This window comes from Manis pentadactyla, chromosome 11 (assembly GCF_030020395.1).
Source record: "Manis pentadactyla isolate mManPen7 chromosome 11, mManPen7.hap1, whole genome shotgun sequence".
Lineage (NCBI taxonomy): Eukaryota > Metazoa > Chordata > Mammalia > Pholidota > Manidae > Manis > Manis pentadactyla.
In genome coordinates, this window is record NC_080029.1 from 66,450,503 (window position 1) to 66,471,880 (window position 21,378).

The following is a 21,378-nucleotide window of genomic DNA, read 5'->3' on the forward strand; positions in this document are numbered from 1 at the left end:
TTCATCCAAGTGTTTTCCACTTCCCTTCCATGGTTTTCCCTGTGCACAGGGACGAGTGTAATGACAGTTGTATTAATTATATGCTGAAAAACCCACATAGCAGCAAAAATGATGGAGATCATTGTTTTAAACATTTTATTAAAATAACCCAGTGTAGAACAGATAAAGTAGACTCTCTTGATAATGAGAGGTTCATTAATTTTACAAGAATTCTAGAAAGCTTAGAATGGTCATCAAAACTATCTTTCATTTATTTGTTTTTATTTTTTTTAAAGAAAACTTTCCATTGTAGCTTTAGAAAGCAAGGATCTAGTAAAGTTTTCTAAAGTATTTTTAAGATACTTACCTTTCTGGCAAAAGTTTTGAAAAAACAGCTTGAAATGTAGAGAATTTAGATTTCATAGTGTTACTTGAAACACCAGTAAATTTTCAGCTTCTGCAGTTTACCCCATTAAACCTTGCTTCATTAGCATATAATGACTTCTGATAAATAAAGTTGATATTCTCCATAAACAAACAAGCAGCGCATTAAAGTCTCCCCATTACTAACAGCAAGAGCAACACAATCTTGCCTACCAAGTGTGTCTCCAGGTACAGTTTAAGGCCATCCGTCTCTGCTTTAGGGGGTGTCCAATTCTCAGTAGTTTCCATGGCTTCATTTAACCATTGAATGAATTCATCCAGCTTGTTTACAAACCCCTTGTGACAGAAAAGAAAAGGAACAAAAGGACAAGAAAACCATGTTAGTTGACTATTTTTTAAAGCCAATCTTAAAAATTCCAAGCCTCACCAATGGTAAAATTGATACTACCACACTGCCATCCTAATTCCACAGAATAGAACAGAATTTGCATTATTCCTGGCATTGAAATCTATCAAAATGGAAAGAAATTGTCCATGACTCCCTCTCAGTTTTTCTTCGGAACAGTCTTCTGAGGAATTTGGACTGGATTGCAGGGTGTCACTGTAAAAGTGACCGCAAATCATAAAAAAAATATTTCTGGTGTCTGACAAGTGCCCCCTCACCAAAAACCAGGTCAAGTCTGCTAGGAACACTCATTGGCTTTGTGGGATAAAAGCATTTGTGGGGTGTTCTTTGCTCAGGAGCATATGGAGTTGCAATGCCTTAACTGAACTAGAAATCTATTATTAAATAATTTAAGTGATTTAAACAAGGGACTTGGTTGAGTTCTACTAACAGCACAAATATCTGTGGCTGAGCCTGGGTTCTAAGAAGCAAGAATGGCAGAGGATGTGGGACCAATGAACAAACGTAAACACCTGAGTCTGGGTGTGCCCCGCACATAAAGAAATATTCCAGGCTAGGAAGCACAAATCATAATAATCTTGCAATTTTTCAAATAGTGGCTATAAAAATTTATTGACCATTTAAAAGGACACATCTGTAGGAACGGAAAATATTTTGAAAAAAAAATGATAGCCCAGCTATGAATCTAAGGGAAGGAAAAGGGGCTGGGTGCCGAGTTCCTTATCTGGGTAAACAGCACCATCTGGAGGCTTACAAGAGCAAGGACAGGCTTGTACAGGACATTTGTACTCATTGAGATGGCTTGGGATGCTATTTCCCTATTAAATTTAAACTGTTCTTCAGATTTGCCTTTTGATTAATTTTGATTAATATTTTTAATGCTTAACTGAGGATATCTTGAGACTAAATTGGGAATAGGTGAAAATTCATTTTCTTTATCATGCTTCTCAGAAGCTAGGTTTGGTTATTAAGGTTTCTCCTAGATAGTAGTTAAGATTCACAACCTTTTAATTCAAGCAATTGATTGGTCTCAAAATAATTATTAGAAAAAGAGAAAATGGGATTTAGAAGGATGGTAAAGAGAAACTCAGACAAATAGCACTCAGAAATACATTCCTTTCTGTCAAAGGGAGATAGAGCAGAGATATGAGCACAGAGTTGGACCAGACTGTCCTGCCGTGCTCTGGTGTGAGGTCTGCCTGAGCAGAGCTCCATCTTGTCATCCATGTCGTGGGGTATCATATGTTTTCCCATGCTCCTAAATGCTACCCAAAGCTTTCACTATTGTAAACATCCCTACTGTGCCAAGCGTCGGAAGACAATCAACAACCATCCTGTTTAGGTAAAATTGTCAAGAAATATTATGTTAGAGATATGTTAATTATAAACATAGGCCTCTGCAATTGCACCGGGATGAGCTGGGAAGTAGGAGGTAGTTTAACATGCCTCAGGTCTTAGCCTTCGACCCCAAGCTAATGACATTACCGAGGCTTCCCTTCAGTCATCACTTAGAAGAGTATCTTCTAGGTGAGGTGAAAATGTGTCCAACAGGGATGGTTTCAGGAATTTCATACAGTCCATTCCCCCACCAAATGCATTTTCTGATGACCTACTCAAATCATTGTTTCCTCTAATTTTCTCCTATTGGGACTTCTTCTAAATGCTAGGAATTCATGTCAAGTAATTCCTTTTGCCTTTTCACATATATCCGTTTGTCTGCTAGCTCTCCTCTTCTGTGTTTCCATAAATTTGAGAGTGGCTTTGCTTCACTTCCTCCCAAATACTTGAGTCTTTTAACATAGATGTTACCCACATTCAGGTTCACTCATCTCAGTAGAATGTCACTCCCTTGTTCCCACTTGTTCAGAAACATCACTTCTCAAGTCCCTCTTTCCGGTAGACTGCTTAGGACTCACAATACATAGGAAATTCATGTCTGACTTGATGTTTATCAAAGACCCCTACAGATGAGGACAGTAAATCTTTGAGCAGAAACAAGGGCAGAGTCTGTTTGAACTGAAGTCCTAATTCTTAATGCTCCCATAATTAAATTCTATGAATAATTAAGAATTTTTGCTGACCAAATAGACTTATAGAAATATCTACAAAACCTTATCAGAATATCAGAGCCAAGATGGTTGATAAATGTGAAATGAAAATAGCATTTTACAGTGTAATAAATTATTCTGGAAACAACTGGTTAAATCCTAGAAGACAAATAGGAAATATGTTATTTGAAATATAACCAATTATAGACTACTTGTATCTTCCCTTCCTCCAGAAAATAGGCAAAGGCAAACGAAACAAGTTGTATGTATGTGACTGCATGGGTACCTCATCACAAAAGGTTAGTTAGTCTTCGCCAAGGAGTATTAAACAATGTGCATCAGATTCTCTAAGAGAACCATGATTACAGAGTTAACTGAAATCTGTGAGATGCAGATTAGGAAAACCCGAGGGGCCCGGCTGAGCCTTTCTGGATGATCTCTCTGCACAGGGCAGGAGGACAGCGAAACCAAGGCTGTGGATACAAAGGAAACAGAGGTCCTTTCAAGGCTTCGTGGATTTCCTCTGAATTATATCCTATCCTCACCAATTTTCATTTGTTGCACATTTTCTCAACTCTTCTCTTGCCAGTACTAAAAAGTTTCAACAATCACAATAGACACCTCAGAAATCCCTATATTCCTGTAATAAAAAGCTGATCACTCCTCCCTCTTAGGGAGATCTCAGCTTTCCACCTCCCCTCCTGCTTATATGTGTAGCCACAAGAATATGAACAGAAATCATAAAGGCAAATGAGACGAATCCACCTGCTTCTTGATACCTTTGTCACCTGCTATTCCTCCACCTCTCCCAGTCTAGTCTCTCCGTGTGTGGCCGTCACCAGCGGGCTGTGTGGAGGACAGTGCACTGTGTACCATCCCCACACCGTGAGATGCTCTTCTCTGAGAGAGCGAGTAAGCACCACTCAGTACACCAAGCCATGCAATGTGCAAGGGAATTCACATTTAGACTCATATAACAAATACCTGATGCTCATTTTCAGAAGCTCTGCTAGAGTCTGTGTGGTGTGAATGTAAGAAAACAGGGCTAACATAGGAAAATGGGAAAAAATACAAAATTTTATTTATTTTCTAATACAGATCAAATCCTAGTACACCAAATGTCATTCATGCATTCTTTTAACAAATATTCTTAAGTGCCTACTCTGTGTAAAGCACACTGCTGGACATTACTGGGAATAAAAAGATAAATATCACTGTAGCCAAAATATCAGCAGAACGTAAAGCATATCTAGTCACTGGCCCACTGAATTCAAATAATTTTAATTGTTAAAAAATGTTTTACAACCAATAAAGAGTCTGGGGCACTCTCCTGAATTTTCTTGTGAAATATATCCTGCCTGTATCAGAATTCCATCTGTAGTCAAATTTGTTCTTAGTATTTGACTGATCAGTGTTTGTGTCTCTAATATTCTGAGTTTGCACATACTTACTTTAAGAGTCAAAGATGACCATAAAATTCAGATTTTCTTCATGATACAATCCAGTCTGCCACTGCACTATATAAAAAGTACATTTGCACATGTGCAACTCACTGCTACAGGCTGAATTACAAACCTTTGAGAGGCCACATTTAGCCCTCACTGTTCAAACTCCGGCCCATGTAACTTAGCCATTCAGTCTCTCTCCTATCGTTTTCTATCACCGGTTTCCTTATTGTCCCTTTCCACCCCTTCTTCCAATCCATTTCTCTGCCTGCCTGCCGTGCTCTCCAGAGGCACACGGGGGGTCCCAGTCCTCCCAGGCCGTCCCCTGCCTGGTTTCTTCTGGGCAGGTCCCTACCATACCATATTTAATGCGTGTTCTGAGAATCCATAACTCCTGTTTGGAGCCAAGCCAGGATTCAACCCCCAAAGGAAACCCTGGCCATTTAACCGGGGAGAACGTGGAACAGCCGTTAGCCCTGTTACCGCCGCTGGCGGCACACTTCTCACCTCCAAATCATTTGAATTTTCGAAGTTCCTTAATGAGGTGTTTTTTAAAAATCTTACTTTCAAACTTCCTAAAGCATCAATCTCTTTAAAGACTAAGAAGCACAGTGAAAGTACAAGCAAATATATACTTACAGGTTTATGAAAAATAATTTGCTAGAAACAGCTGGTTAGCATACATTTGAAGATTATATTCACAAGGAAAAGTTACACTTGAGTCTTGCAAATAGTGACACTCTCAGGATAGTTTAAGGATATCCATTATTTATTTTATTTTCCTACCTATTTCTCTCCTACAACAAACCTAGTTCGGTTACATATAAACTGTGGGGGTGATTACGTTGCCTTCTGGCAAGGCTGTCATGTATAGCAAAAATCAAAAGGAGAGGTTTTCTTGCACCAGAGATGGAACCAGGAGACACTGATACAGTAGGAAACAAGAAACGGTCTCTGCTTTATGGAGCTGAAAGCCGAGGGGTAATTTGTTATAGAGTTAGATGATTTTAAGACCAAATTGAAATTGAAAACTATTTCTCTTAGAGGGGAAAGGGGACATAAACAGCAGGAAGTAGACACTGCGTTGTCATCACAAGTCTGTGAAGTGGCGCCAGTTATGGTCATTTTATAGATGAGAAAACTTGAGGGTCAAAGGTGCGTGACTTGCCAAGTGACAGAGCTGGGATGTGAACCAGCATCTCTCTGGTCTGTTTCTCTCACGGTTCCACACTGACCTCTAGAGGGAGCACTCTTAGGGACACATTAGCAGACCCAGATGAAGGAGAAGCCTGAGGGATCCCCAGTTCCCATCCTGGCACCCAGGTAAAATTCTCTAAGCTCTAAGTCCTTCCCCCTTCACACTCACTCTTTTCTATTAATTTTCATGAAAGAGGATATGTGATGAGGTGAGACACTTAACAAGAAATACACATCTTTCTTTTAACCAAGTAAAATCACTATAAACTTCATTTCTAATTGACAGAAAATGTAAACCAAAAATTTAAGGCAGCTTGAACAAGCCCATTTTACCAGTGCCTTAATTACCAATGAGTTTGACTCAGTTTAATCCCAGAGGAGATGGTTCTCAGGAGGTACTCTGGCCAAAGACCTGAAGAGCTCATTTCCTTTTTGGTGTTTATTGTTTGTGTGTGTGAATGTGTTCCCTCCCAGAAGGAGTCATGTTTCTTGGGGGACGGAGAAATCAAGTGTGATGTCTGACTTACTCTAGATCCAGTTAGCTGCCTTCAGACAGAAACCTGAGGAAGAACACCAAAAAAGTGAACTATTTTCACTATATTTATGAAAAATTGGTTAGCCTCTGTTGTTGAATCTTTTAAACTATTAAAAAGTATTTACCCCTTTCTTAGTATGTAAAGGATTCTCTGAATGATCTCATCTGAGCAATACTAGCTGAAACTACAAGTCATCCTCATACAGTATTCACTATGTGTCAGGACTTTGAAAAAGTATTTTATATACAATAGGTCATTTGAGCCTCATAAGATCCTGGGAGGTAGGTGTTGCTGTCACCTCTATCTTGCGGATGAGAAAACTGAGGCCCTGAGAGGCGAGGACACCTGCCCATTGTCACATGGCTACAGGCAGGCGGACTCAGCACCTGACCCACAGAAACAGTGAAAGGCCAGCTGACACAACAATTTGTCTAAGTCCCTGGAAGAAATTAGAAACTGAAAAATATGTAAATGAGGATTAACTATGAAGGACAGTAGCGGTCATATTAAAAGAGGAAAAAACATGCCCGACACCAACCATTGTGAATGTTACAAAAAAGTTGCTACAACCAGATAAAACTGAATTTGATTACAGGCTCAATCTCTCTTACTAATGGTGTGAACCAAATGAGCTACTCAGTGTCTCTGGACTTCAGTTTCTCCATCTATAAAACAGGGACAATAATATCCAACTTGGGTTTACATGAGGATTTCAAGAGAAAATATATTTTAAAGCTGGTGTAAAACTAGGGCTTGATAAGTGATTTTTAAAAAAAGCATTCCTAATTAAGAAGTTCCAATTTGACCTTATCTCATCCACTCAAATATTTTTTATTATTCACTAAGTATATAGTACTTTGCTGCAAGGGAGATGGATGAGAAAGGTCCCTACACAGCCACAGTATGGGAGGGGGCACCAACTGCTCTGGGCACTCACAGGAGGGAGTCACGACTTCTGTCCAGATCATCAGATGAAGCAATGTGGAGGGGGCGATATCTGAACCTGCAGGTTAGCTGGGATTTGCCTACCTGCTTATTTCATCAGTAGGTCTGAAGGCGGTCATATTTCTCTGTTAATAGCCATAAATTTAAGAATAATCTGGTTTAACTTTTCAAAACAGGACACATACTTCGGAGCCAGTCTTTACATTAATAATACTACCAATGAATAATTGTGATCTTCTTACTCTATCCACAAGGAAGCTTTATTTAGGCTCTGATAACTAGAAAATTAGAACTCTACTTTGAAGCAAAATTATGCATTGAGGTTTTAGATGTATATCTACCAAGGTATACATTTAATCTTCCATTTTTGCTGAATTCTTATATACATAGTTCCTATACGAAATGACTAATTTAGATTTTACACAATTGCACTCAGATACAATTTACTTTCCTAACTGCCCATCTTGATGTAATGTACTTATTAACACACTTAATGTACATAGACCCAGAGGCTCCAGATGAAATGCTAGGGAGTTAAAAGTGGTGCTTAGGGCTCTACCATCTCACACATTTACCCACATTCCTACTTACAGAATCCAACACAGTATAAATAATTGACATAAGAAAGGATATAGTGTGTGTTTTTAGAAGAAAGATTGAAGAGAAAATGAGATGGTTTAAGGCAGTTTTAACTCAGATGCCACAAGAAAACTCAAATACTAAAATGCTTCATGAAATATTTGCCTTCTTTTCTAAAGGCATAAATGGATGTCTTTAGAATCTAAAAATATTCCTGATAAAATTGTCCCAGAATAAGGGTAAAAGGCTGTCAGCTGGAAAGGGAGAGCAGACAAGGCAAGGAATGGTGTCATCTAAGGCTGGGCAGGTGGAAAGTTCTATTCTGAACTCAGTAGGATCATGTAGAAGGGATAAATTGAGATGAAGCCCCAATTTATTCAAATACTGTTGACAGTGGTTTCAATGGGGGAAAGATCCCTGACTCTCATAATGGGCAAGGGCTTTATCCAACAAATACAGAGGCCTCAAATTTGGTTGTCCCTGTTAGTTTCTAAAAAGAAACGATCAAATTGAAGGGCAAAACAAGGATGAAATGCATATCATCAAAGTCTAAAAGGAATAGGAATTGTGGGTAAAATTGCAATATTTCCAGAATCTCTCACCTAGCCTTACTGCATCTCCATATCAATAGGTGTTTCCCAGGCGTGGAGAGAAGTAATCCATCTCTATCAGTAGGTGATTACAAGGGGGAGTGAGGGCATATATGAACCAGAGAAGTTGGGTGGGGTACCTTTTTGCAGCTGGGGCGAGAGACATGGGGGAGCAGAAGTGGATGACTGCTTGTAAGGAAAAAATGGGTTTCTCCCACTTTATTTCTCCCTTTGACTGATTTCCATGTCAAGAATATTTTGCCCAGGTTGGGAAGATACACTTCCCCCATTTTACATCTGGCGGTAGTTGGCAGGACCTCTGAACCCGAAATCTGTCTTCAAGGGTGCAACCCTTTGGCAGGCTGCCCCTAGAGATAGTGGGGACATACCCAGAACCCCTTCTGTGGATGGTGGGGAGACCCCAGTGGATGCAGCAGAGGAGGGTGCAGGTTCACCCGTGGATCTTCCAATTAGGAAGTCCTAGTGGGGAATTAGTCTAGGGAAAAGCACATCCTAGAGGGATGGAGCTGTCCTCTCCCCAGGTTGTGAATCACTCCATGCTCTGCCCCTATGCCTAGGATGAGCTACTGGACATGAGTGTCCAGTTTTTGCAGAAGCTGTCAGAACCTCTGCCTACATGGCTTTTGCATCTCTGGGATATGAGAATGGAAAACATTGCTATGTTGGGTTCTGAAACTGGTAGACTGGCTTCCCTGATGACTTACCCTTCCCTCTGGCAGTGGTTGCAAAGTGCCTGTCACACCTCAGGGAATCGGGTGATTCTGGATTGGCTGACAGCAGCCATCAGGGCAGTTTTGCCTAATCAGGGTGATTTACCATACTTACCCACTAGCTGGAAAATGTATGCAGAGTTCAAGCAGGTTGTTACAGGACCTGGGCATGAAAAATATCATCTATAATATGGACCCCCAGGGCCCTGATGAGGAGTTGTTCACCACAGGAATGAGAAATCTGGTGCTCCATACAAAACCTGCATCTCTCTTTGGGTCCCTAGTGACTAACTATTCTTGCCTCCCACATAGGGCAACCCATAAGTGAGGCTACTCGTACTTTAGCAGATCTCTGGGAAGTTGAAACAATAAGAGCACAGAAGGAAGTATGGACTACAACTGAAAGGAGAGGTGCAAAGGGCCTGTGAAGGTCTCAGATGGACCTAGTTGAGGGTTGATTTGATAAAAGCCAGGGTAATGAAAGAAAAACTTGATGGGTAATGAAAGAAAAACTTGTTAGAACTGTGGTACCAATTAAAGCCAGAGCAGCAGTTCCAGCCGCTGAGGTCCAGGACGCAGAAGCCAGAGGCAAAGCCCCATGTCTGGCCTGTGTCCCTGCAAGACGTCCTGGTGGACAGAACTCAGGTTTCCTCTGGGCCCTTTCCACAGGAGGATGATCGGGCAGCATGGTTTGACTGATGCGGGGGTCAATGCCCCCACCTTAGGGGACATGGTGGGGACCGGAGGCCACATGTAGAACTAGCAATTCATTGGTCTCCCATGAATGTACAACATGTCCTGGTGCTGGTGGATGCAGGAGCTGAATGTTCTCTGATTTATGGCTACTCTGAGCATTTTCCTGGGACCCCTGCTGTGATAGGTGGCTATGGGGGTAAAGCAATTAGAGTGAAGAAAACCCAAATCCCATTGGGGGTTGGGCATTAACCCCTAAAGGAGTATACTGTGTACATTTCTCCCATCCTTGAATATATTTTGGGGGTAGATATCCTGCGGGGCCTGTGGTTACAGACCACTATAGGTGAGTTCAGACTGAGGGTATGTGTGATAAAGGCAGTTCTGAGGGGACATGCTCAGCACCCACCTGTAGTTCTGCCTGTATCTCAGTGGGTAACAAATACTAAGCAGTATGAATTGCCTGGGGGACACAAGGAAATTGGAGAAACTCTATAGGAGTTGGAGAAGGTGGGCATCATAAAGCCCACACATATTCCTTTTAATTCCCCAGTATGGCCAGTAGAAAAGCTGGATGGCTCTTGGTATATGACCATGGATTACAGGGAATTGAATGAAGTCCCACCTCTTTGCATGCTGCTGTCCCCTCTATAGCAGCCCTTATGGACACCGTCAGTCATGAACTAGGGACAACATGTTCTGGACCTTGCTAATGCTTTATTCTCTATTGGCATAGCATAGAAAAGCCAGTAACAGTTTGCCTTCATGTGGGAAGGCCAGCAGTGGATATTCATTTCCTTCCACAGGGATACCTCCATAGTCCCACCACTTGTCATGGACTTGTAGCCCAGGACTAGGCCACACAGAAGAAACTGCAAATAGTGCAGCTATATCACTACATTGATATTATCATGCTCACACCTGATTCTCTTGCAGATTTAGAAGGGGCAGTTCCTAGATAGCTGCAACATCTAAAGGAGAAGGATGGGCGGCACCAAAGTTCAGGGACCTTGTTTTTCTGTAAAGTTCTTGGGGGTTGTCTGGTCGGAAAAAACTAAAGTTATCCCAGAAGCAGTAAAAGACAAGGTGGAGGCTTTCCCTACCCCTACCTCTATGCCAGTATTATAAGAGTTTTGAGTCTTTTGAGCTACTGGAGAGTGTTTATCCTGCACTTGGCACAGATTCTGAAGCCCTTAAACTGGTTGGTATGAAAGGACATTAGGCGGGACTGGGATGAGACATGTGCAGCTGCTTTTACTGCTGCTAAGCGAGCAGTCAAGGCTGTACAGGCCTCCAGTGTAATGGGCTCATCAAGGCCCTGTAAGCTAGATGTTCATGTAACCAAAGGTGGTTATGGATGGGGCCTTTGGCAGAGGCTTGAACAGAGACACCAACCTATTGGATTCTGGTCACAACTATGGAAAGGAGCAGAGGTCTTGTACATCTTGATGGAGAAGCAACTGGCTGCTGTGTACTATGCATTGCTGGCAATGGAGCCCATCACCAGAACAGCTAATGCAGGGCAAGAGACAATGTGGGGGGGATGGAGCCAACATGGCGGCGTGAGTAGGACAGTGGGAATCTCCTCCCAAAAACATATATACTTTTGAAAATACAACAAACACAACTAGTCCTAAAAGAGAGACCAGAAGACACAGGACAGTGGCCAGACAGCAGCTACACCAGCGAGAACCCAGCGACTGGTGAAAAAGGTAAGATACAAGCCCCGGACCGGCGGGACCCGAGCACCCCTCCCCCCAGCTCCCGGCGGGAGAAGAGCAGGCAGAGCGGGAGGGAGACGGAGCCCAGGACTGCTGAACACCCAGCCCCAGCCACCCCCACCAGAGCACAGACACAGTGCGTGGGCAGAGGGCCCTGGATACTGGGGGAACAGGGAGTAAGACCTCTGAGCGGGTGCCGAAGCTGATGCCCCTGTGACAAAGAAAAGCGGGGGCTTTTTGAAAGTCTTAAAGGGACAGGGACTTAACAGCTTGACGGAAACAACACAGGTCATAGTCCAGCAGCTGGAAATTACAGGGAAAACCGGGCACACTAAACCCCTGGGTAACAGCTCTGAGACCCCTCACGGAGGCAAACAGTCAAGCAGCCCCCCCATCCATTACCCCACCGGGCGCTGCGAAAGCAGAGAAGCAGCCTGAGACAAACTCCGCCCACAGAAAGGGAAATTCCTCCCTTCCGGCCAGGCAAGACACAAAGACCCACTCTACACGCAATTACCCAACACAAGCCACCAGGGGTCGCAGTTGTCCCAGTAAAGAAAGGCCAGTAGCAAGTGAAAAGTTTGGCCCTCCCAGCTGACAGTCAATAGCACCTGTCAACATGAAAAGGCAAAAAAATATGATCCAGACAAGACTAACCCAGACAGCTTCAGCATCTGCTACATCTTCCCCTGAGAAGGAACCTGGGGAGATAGATTTAGCCAGTCTTCCTGAAAAAGAATTCAAAAAACAAAAGTCATAACCATGCTGATGGACTTGCAGAGAAATATGCAAGAACTAAGGAGGGAGAATACAGAAATAAAACAAGCTCTGGAAGGACTTCAGAACAGAATGGACGAGATGCAAGAGACCATTAATGGACTAGAAAACAGAGAACAGGAACGCAGAGAAGCTGATGCAGAGAGAGATAAAAGGATCTCCAGGAATGAAAGAATTTTAAGAGAGCTGAGTGACCAAACGAAAAAGAACAATATACGAATTATAGGGGTACCAGAAGAAGTAGAGAGAGAAAAAGGGATAGAAAATGTCTTTGAAGAAATAATTGCTGAAAACTTCCCCAAACTAGGGGAAGAAATGGCCTCTCAGACCATAGAGGTACACAGAACTCCCACAACAAGGGATCCAAGGAGGGCAACACCAAGACACATAATAATTAAAATGGCAAAGATCAAAGACAAGGACAAAGTATTAAAGGCAGCCAGAGAGAAAAAAAAGGTTACCTACAAAGGAAAACCCATCAGGCTATCATCAGACTTCTCAACAGAAACCCTACAGGCCAGAAGAGAATGGCATGATATACTTAATGCAATGAAACAGAAGGGCCTCGAACCAAGACTACTGTATCCAGCACGAATATCATTTAAATATGAAGGAGGGATTAAACAATTCCCAGACAAGCAAAAGTTGAGGGAATTTGCCTCCCACAAACCACCTCTACAGGGCATCCTACAGGGACTGCTCTAGATGGGAGCACTCCTAAAAAGAGCACATAACAAAACACCCAACATATGAAGAAGGGAGGAGGAGTAATAAGAAGGGAGAGAAATAAAGAATCATCAGACCGCGTTTATAATAGCTCAACAAGCGAGTTAAGTTAGACAGTGAGATAGTAAAGAAGCTAACCCTAAACCTTTGGTAACCACAAACTTAAAGCCTGCAATGGCAATAAATTCATACCTTTCAATAATCACCCTAAATGTAAATGGACTGAATGCACCAATCAAAAGACACAGAGTAATAGAATGGATAAAAAAGCAAGATCCATCCATATGCTGCTTACAAGAGACTCACCTCAAACCCAAAGACATGCACAGACTTAAAATCAAGGGATGGAAAAAGATATTTCAAGCAAACAACAGAGAGAAGAAAGCAGGTGTTGTGATTCTGGTATCAGACAAAACAGACTTCAAAATAAAGAAAGTAACAAAAGACAAAGAAGGACATTATATAATGATAAAGGGCTCAGTCCATCAAGAGGATATAACCATTATAAATATATATGCACCCAATACAGGACCACCAACATACTTGAAACAAATATTAACAGAATTAAAGGAGGAAACAGAATGCAATGCATTCATTCTAGGAGACTTCAACACACCACTCACTCCAAAGGACAGATCCACCAGACAGAAAATAAGTAAGGACACAGAGGCACTGAACAACACACTAGAACAGATGGACCTAATAGACATCTACAGAACTCTACATCCAAAAGCAACAGGATACACATTCTTCTCAAGTGCACATGGAACATTCTCCAGAATAGACCACATACTAGGCCACAAAAAGAGCCTCAGTAAATTCCAAAAGATTGAAATCCTACCAACCAACTTTTCAGACCACAAAGGCATTAAACTAGAAATAAACTGTTCAAAGAAAGCAAAAGGGCTCAAAAACACATGGAGGCTAAACAACACGCTCCTAAATAATCAATGGATCAATGACCAAATCAAAATGGAGATCCAGCAATATATGGAAACAAACGACAACAACAACACTAAGCCCCAACTTCTGTGGGACGCAGCAAAAGCAGTCTTAAGAGGAAAGTATATAGCAATCCAGGCATATTTAAAAAAGGAAGAACAATCCCAAATGAACGGTCTAATGTCACAATTATCGAAATTGGAAAAAGAAGAACAAATGAGGCCTAAGGTCAGCAGAAGGAGATACATAATAAAGATAAGAGAAGAAATAAATAAAATTGAGAAGAATAAAACAATAGCAAAAATCAATGAAACCAAGAGCTGGTTCTTCGAGAAAATAAACAAAATAGATAAGCCTCTAGCCAGACTTATTAAGAGGAAAAGAGAGTCAACACAAATCAACAGTATCAGAAACGAGAAAGGAAAAATCACGATGGACCCCAAAGAAATACAAAGAATTATTAGAGTATACTATGAAAACCTATATGCTAACAAGCTGGGAAACCTAGGAGAAATGGACAACTTCCTAGAAAAATACAACCTCCCAAGACTGACCCAAAAAGAAACAGAAAATCTAAACAGACCAATTACCAGTAACGAAATTGAAGCGGTAATCAAAAAACTACCAAAGAACAAAACCCCCGGGCCAGATGGATTTACCTCGGAATTTTATCAGACATACAGCGTAGACATAATACCCATTCTCCTTAAAGTTTTCCAAAAAATAGAAGAAGAGGGGATACTCCCAAACTCATTCTATGAAGCTAACATCACCCTAATACCAAAACCAGGCAAAGACACCACCAAAAAAGAAAACTACAGACCAATATCCCTGGTGAACGTAGATGCAAAAATACTCAACAAAATTTTAGCAAACCGAATTCAAAAATACATCAAAAGGATCATACACTATGACCAAGTGGGATTCATCCCAGGGATGCAAGGATGGTACAACATTCGAAAGTCCATCAACATCATCCACCACATCAACAAAAAGAAGGACAAAAACCACATGATCATCTCCATAGATGCTGAAAAAGCATTTGACAAAGTTCAACATCCATTCATGATAAAAACTCTCAGCAAAATGGGAATAGAGGGCAAGTACCTCAACATAATAAAGGCCATCTATGAAAAACCCACAGCCAACATTATATTGAACAGCGAGAAGCTGAAAGCATTTCCTCTGAGATCGGGAACTAGACAGGGATGCCCACTCTCCCCACTGTTATTTAACAGTACTGGAGGTCCTAGCCACGGCAATCAGACAAAACAAAAAAATACAAGAAATCCAGATTGGTAAAGAAGAAGTTAAACTGTCACTATCTGCAGATGACATGATACTGTACATAAAAAACCCTAAAGACTCCACCCCAAAACTACTAGAACTGATATCAGAATACAGCAAAGTTGCAGGATACAAAATCAACACACAGAAATCTGTGGCTTTCCTATACACTAACAATGAACCAACAGAAAGAGAAATCAGGAAAACAACTCCATTCACAATTGCATCCAAAAAAATAAAATACCTAGGAATAAACCTAACCAAAGAAGTGAAAGACTTATACTCTGAGAACTACAAGTCACTCTTAAAAGAAATTAAAGGGGACACTAACAGATGGAAACGCATCCCATGCTCATGGCTAGGAAGAATTAATATCGTCAAAATGGCCATCCTGCCCAAACCAATATACAGATTTGATGCAATCCCTATGAAACTACCAGCAACATTCTTCAATGAACTGGAACAAATAATTCAAAAATTCATATGGAAACACCAAAGAACCCGAATAGCCAAAGCAATCCTGAGAAAGAAGAATAAAGTAGGGGGGATCTCACTCCCCAACTTCAAGCTCTATTATAAAGCCATAGTAATCAAGACAATTTGGTACTGGCACAAGAACAGAGCCACAGACCAATGGAACAGACTAGACAATCCAGACATTAACCCAGACATATATGGTCAATTAATATTTGATAAAGGAGCCATGGACATACAGTGGCGAAATGACAGTCTCTTCAACAGATGGTGCTGGCAAAACTGGACAGCTACATGTAGGAGAATGAAACTGGACCATTGTCTAACCCCATATACAAAAGTAAACTCAAAATGGATCAAAGAACTGAATGTAAGTCATGAAACCATTAAACTCTTGGAAAAAAACATAGGCAAAAACCTCTTAGACATAAACATGAGTGACCTCTTCTTGAACATATCTCCCCGGGCAAGGAAAACAACAGCAAAAATGAACAAGTGGGACTATATTAAGCTGAAAGGCTTCTGTATAGCAAAAGACACCATCAATAGAACAAAAAGGAACCCTACAGTATGGCAGAATATATTTGAAAATGACACATCCGATAAAGGCTTAACGTCCAGAATATATAAAGAGCTCACACACCTCAACAAACAAAAAACAAATAACCCAATTAAAAAATGGGCAGAGGAACTGAACAGACGGTTCTCCAAAAAAGAAATACAGATGGCCAACAGACACATGAAAAGATGCTCCACATCGCTAATTATCAGAGAAATGCAAATTAAAACTACAATGAGGTATCACCTCACACCAGTAAGGATGGCTGCCATCCAAAAGACAAACAACAACAAATGTTGGTGAGGCTGTGGAGAAAGGGGAACCCTCCTACACTGCTGGTGGGAATGTAAATTAGTTCAACCATTGTGGAAAGCAGTATGGAGGTACATCAAAATGCTCAAAACAGACATACCATTTGACCCAGGAATTGCACTCCTAGGAATTTACCCTAAGAATGCAGCAATCAAGTATGAGAAAGACCAATGCACCCCTATGTTTATCGCAGCACTATTTACAATAGCCAAGAATTGGAAGCAACCTAAATGTCCATTGATAGATGAATGGATAAAGAAGATGTGGTACATATACACAATGGAATACTACTCAGCCATAAGAAAAGGGCAAATCCTACCATTTGCAGCAACATGGATGGAGCTGGAGGGTATTATGCTCAGTGAAACAAGCCAAGCAGAGAAAGAGAAATACCAAATGATTTCACTCATCTGTGGAGTATAAGAACAAAGGAAAAACTGAAGGAACAAAACAGCAGCAGAATCACAGAACTCAAGAATGGACTAACAGGTACCAAAGGGAAAGGGACTGGGGAGGATGGGTGGGTAGGGAGGGATAAGGGGGGGAGAAAAAGGGGGGTATTAAGATTAGCATCCATAGGGGGGTGGGAGAAAGGGGAGGGCTGTACAACACAGAGAAGACAAGTAGTGATTCTACAACATTTTGCTATGCTGATGGACAGTGACTGGAAAGGAGTATATAGGGGGGACCTGGTATAGGGGAGAGCCTAGTAAACAAAGTATTCATCATGTAAGTGTAGATTAATGATAAAAAAAAAAAGCAGTTCCTGTGTAGTGACCTCCAATGAGTTCTACACAATGATATAAAGGGCATATAAAAGTGTAGGCAAAGGGTCTGTTTGTGTTTATACAGAGGATCAAAGCCTAATTGGGCTACCCCGAAAATGAACTAAGATACGATATGAAAAAGAACTTCCAACATCAGCACTCTCTGGAAGACTCATGCCAGAAGATGATCAGCAAAAAAAACCCCAACAAAGATTCACGCACTGCCACAGGTGTAGATGCACTCATCCCACCAATTCCTGGACTTGCCATGGGAATGAAGAAGGAGGTATCTAAGCTGGCCTGTGCATACAGTAAAACAACAAACTTGACTGGATCTATACTGTTGGAACTCAACCAAGAATTAGGAGAAGTGCAAATTGTAGCACTCCAAAATCTTACAACCACAGACTATTTAATGTTAAAAGAACATATGGGATGTGAACAGTCCCCAGGAATGGGTTGTTTAAATTTATCTGAATTCTCTCAGACTGTTCAAGTTCAGTTGGACAATATCCACCATATCATAGATAAGTTTTCACAAATGCCTAAGGGCCTAACTTGTTTTCTTGGTTTCACTGGAGATGGCTGGTAATTACAGGTATGCTTTGGTTACATAACTGTACTCCTATTATGTTAATGTGTGCGCACAATTAAATTAGTAGTTTAAAACCTAAAAAAAAAAAAAAAAAGAGACAATGTGGGCTATAGCCCGTCAGTGGGGCTTGCCTTTGACCTTTGAAGAAATCAACAGAGCCCAGAAGGAGTGCCCTGTGTGCTCTAAGAGGTACTTACACCAAATCCCACAGCAACATGGGACATTAGTAAAGGGGTCATACCCCTTGGCAGGTGGCAGATAGACTATATTGGGCCTTTGCCCATATCTAAAGGATATCACTACTCCACAACTTGTGTGCACACAGCTACTGGACTGTTGGTTGCTTTTCCTGCACGTTGTGAGATCAGCAAACCACGAAGAGGGGCCTAGAGCATCTCTTTGCAGCCTATGGCAACTACAGGTGATTGAGAGCAATCAAGGCACCCACTTTACTGGACATGCGTTACAAGAACTGGTGCATCAATGAGGAATAAAGTGGAAGTTTCATGTACCATACAAACCTACCAGGGAAGGCATGATAGAGAGGTAATGGTTTGTTGAAATCTGGCCTGAAGTCAAACACCAGTAGTCTATGGGGCTGGTCAGTTTGCTTATGGACAGTGCCACGGTGTTTGAATGAGAAGCCCAAAAAAGGAGCCTTGAGCCCTGTGGATATGCTCACACACCTTGCTGCCTCTCCTATACAACTGTATGTGCAAACCAAAGAGGAGTTATTGAAGCCAGGATATGACCAGCAGAGCAACATCCTGCTGCCAGCCCCTACTGCATTAAACCCTGGAGACTCTGTTGAGTGGACGTGGCCCTGGTCATTTCAACACATAGACCAGTGATGGCTGGCTCTTCTGACACCTTGGGGGAAAGGCCTGGAAGCTAGCCTACTGTGTGTTCCTGGAGTAACAGCAGAATGGTTCCCAAGATCACAGTAGTGTACCCAAAACATTCAGGAGGTAAGAGCATCTTACAGGGAAGTTCTGTTTTATCTTTATGGCCAGTGCATGTACCTCCCATAGCCCTATATATTGACTCATCTGTAACTCCCACAGGAAGGGGGTGAAAGTCTGGTACACTAAACCAGGTTGAGATCCCATTCCTGCTACTGTCCTATCACAGGACCACTCTCTTGCATGCATCCTACCTGATGGTCAAGATTTGCCTATGTTGGTGTCATTGAAATATGTATCTTATCATCCTTAAGGTTATTTTCTTCTACAGTCCCTGTGGTCTGGACCTGCCCGCTGGTTGCAGCTGCCGTGTGATGATTGCTCCAAACCCCCTATCCATTCAGCTACTTACCGCCTGGGGAATGGGAGAGCTATGGACTTAATCTGCATAGGACTTTGAACCTAGCTGAATCCTCTGGCTTGAGGATTACCATGATTTTATTGCTGCTGTTATTGTATGTTATTAGTCTGGTTACAGTGCTCCAGTTTTCTCACACAGGGACCGTTATGGAAGATGGGGAGTGAGTAGATTGTGAGGCAAGATTTCTGGAGGGGTGGACTGTGGGTAAAATTGCAATATTTCCAGAATCTCTCATCTGTCCTTAGCACATCTCTATATAAATAGGTATTTCCAAAGGGTGGAGAGGAGTAGTCTGTCTTCATATCAATAGGTAATTACAAGGGGAAGCAGGGCATATCTGGACCAGAGAGGTTGGGTGGGGTCCCTTTTTGCAGCTGGGTCATGAGAGACATGGGAAAGAAGTGGATGACTGCTTGTAAGTAAAAAATGGACTTCTCCCACTTTATTTCTCCCTTTGACTGATTTCAATTTTAAAGGTATTTTGCCTCAGGCTGGGAAAATATTCCCCCCCACCCCGAGTTACAGGAATGAATAAAAGAATTGGGAATAAACTGGAACTAGTAATGGGTTAATATTAACTGAGCACTTATTATGTGCCAGGCACATATTTAACCCCTACAACAACCCTATGCTATAAGATTCCCACACTCTCCATTTTATAGAGGAGGAAACTGAAGCACCAATAAGCTCAAATACTCAACAGCTGTCAGGAGTAAAGCTGGGGACCCTCCCAGGTAGTCCAAACGACCCAAAGCTTTGCTCACTTACTCTAGGGGAGTCCTTGCCTCAGGCACTCCCAATCCTCCAAAGACACTGGGTGGGCAGACCAGATCATCTTCATTTGCCTCTAAATCCCAGATGAGGACCTGAGGTGCTCACGCCTTAGAATTTTGGATTGTGATGTTTAATAGTTTAATTGTAGATTTTTCATATCCAGGATTACAAATTACAATACTTTCATATGGGTGCTGACTATCTACTAGCTATTTTTCTAATAACTTATGCAGTCATTTAGTCTGCACAAATTTCCCTACTGTACAGATGCACAGGCTGACACAAGGAAGAGTTATGTAATTTATTAGAGGTCATAAAGCCATTAAATAGCTATTAAGTACTTTTGTCCCAGAGCCCAAATTCTGAACTACTACACCACACTGCCTTTCTAACTAGACTTAGAAACCCAGACTTACTAACCCAGGAGGCTCACAGAGAGAAAAACCAGTAACTTCCGTTGCTGTCTGTCCTCATTTCCCAACCATCCCCATCACAGCTCCCTCTGTTTTAGATCATTCTCCCTACACTCTGTGCTCTTTTCATTCCTCCTTTTTCTTTCTTTCTTGACTGCTGTTTCTCTTTTGCCTTTTTCTTCTCCTTCCTGTCCCCCCAGTCGCTCCCCTCCCTTGTTCTCCACTCTTCTCCTTGTTATCCTTTCTTCCCCACTTCTCTCTTCTCTCTACCTGCTCAGTCCTTCTACAGCTCAGCCTCCCCCAACCTCATTGGAGCTACACAATCACTTTTAATGAACATTTCCTGACATGTCCATAAAGTGCTCATGAAAAAGGCTGGCTCCTTGACCTGAAGTGGAGAGCTGAAAATACAGTTGTGTGTTTAATTTACCTCTCAATAATTTGCTGATTAGTAAAACCATGCAAACCAAATATCCAGAGCAAGAATGCACATGGACAGATGGGAGTGTTTGTAGAATGCTAAGATTATTCAAAAGATTACCTGTGATTATTGAGTTATTTATCTAAATATTCTAAATTTTCTCTGAGAACACAGAATTCTTTAGTAATAAAGTTATTGTATTTAGGAAAAAAATGAAATTCCTTGTGGAGAGTTTGTCATACTGAATGAGCAAGAAAATAGCCAACTTTCTACAGGACAACTTCAGGGTGGTGAGACAGTAAAGGGTAACAACTCAGCCACTGCACTATCATTAAAGGCAAGAAGGCAGAAATAGTATTATCTAAATACATCTGCTTGGAAAGGAGAAGAGCTCCCATGCAGATTAAAAGGAAAGACGCAATCTTCAAAAGCCCCTTAGGACCCATCAATGCTCCCCATTTAACAGGTGAGGTAACTAAGACTCAGAAAGATTAAGTACTTGACTGATAACACGCAACCAGTAAATAGCTGAACCAGAACTCAAGTGTGTCAAAATTTTTATAGCCATCCTTATACAAAATTTCTGGAGTTCAAAAAAAAAAGGACAGAACTAGAGCTTTTAAAAATAATATGCAATTTCAGAGTACTATTAGTTTAGTTAATGGTGTGGACTATTTAAATTGGGTAGCATTAGGCCAGCTGAAGTGAAAATTACCTTTTTTTTGCTCAAACTCCATGCATGTGTACATACACA

The 21,378-nt window shown here is 41.5% G+C and overlaps 1 protein-coding gene across 5 annotated transcripts in view; it reads right to left on the reverse strand.

The window, feature by feature from the left end:
• Positions 1 to 21,378, reverse strand: part of AKAP6 (A-kinase anchoring protein 6) — a 631,616-nt gene that overhangs the window by 268,665 nt on the left and 341,573 nt on the right. For all 5 annotated transcript variants that reach the window (XM_036881256.2, XM_036881257.2, XM_036881259.2 and 2 more), the window contains one exon: positions 577 to 699. In XM_036881256.2, the coding sequence (XP_036737151.2) occupies positions 577 to 699 (123 nt within the window). The remainder of the gene's footprint in view (positions 1 to 576; positions 700 to 21,378) is intronic.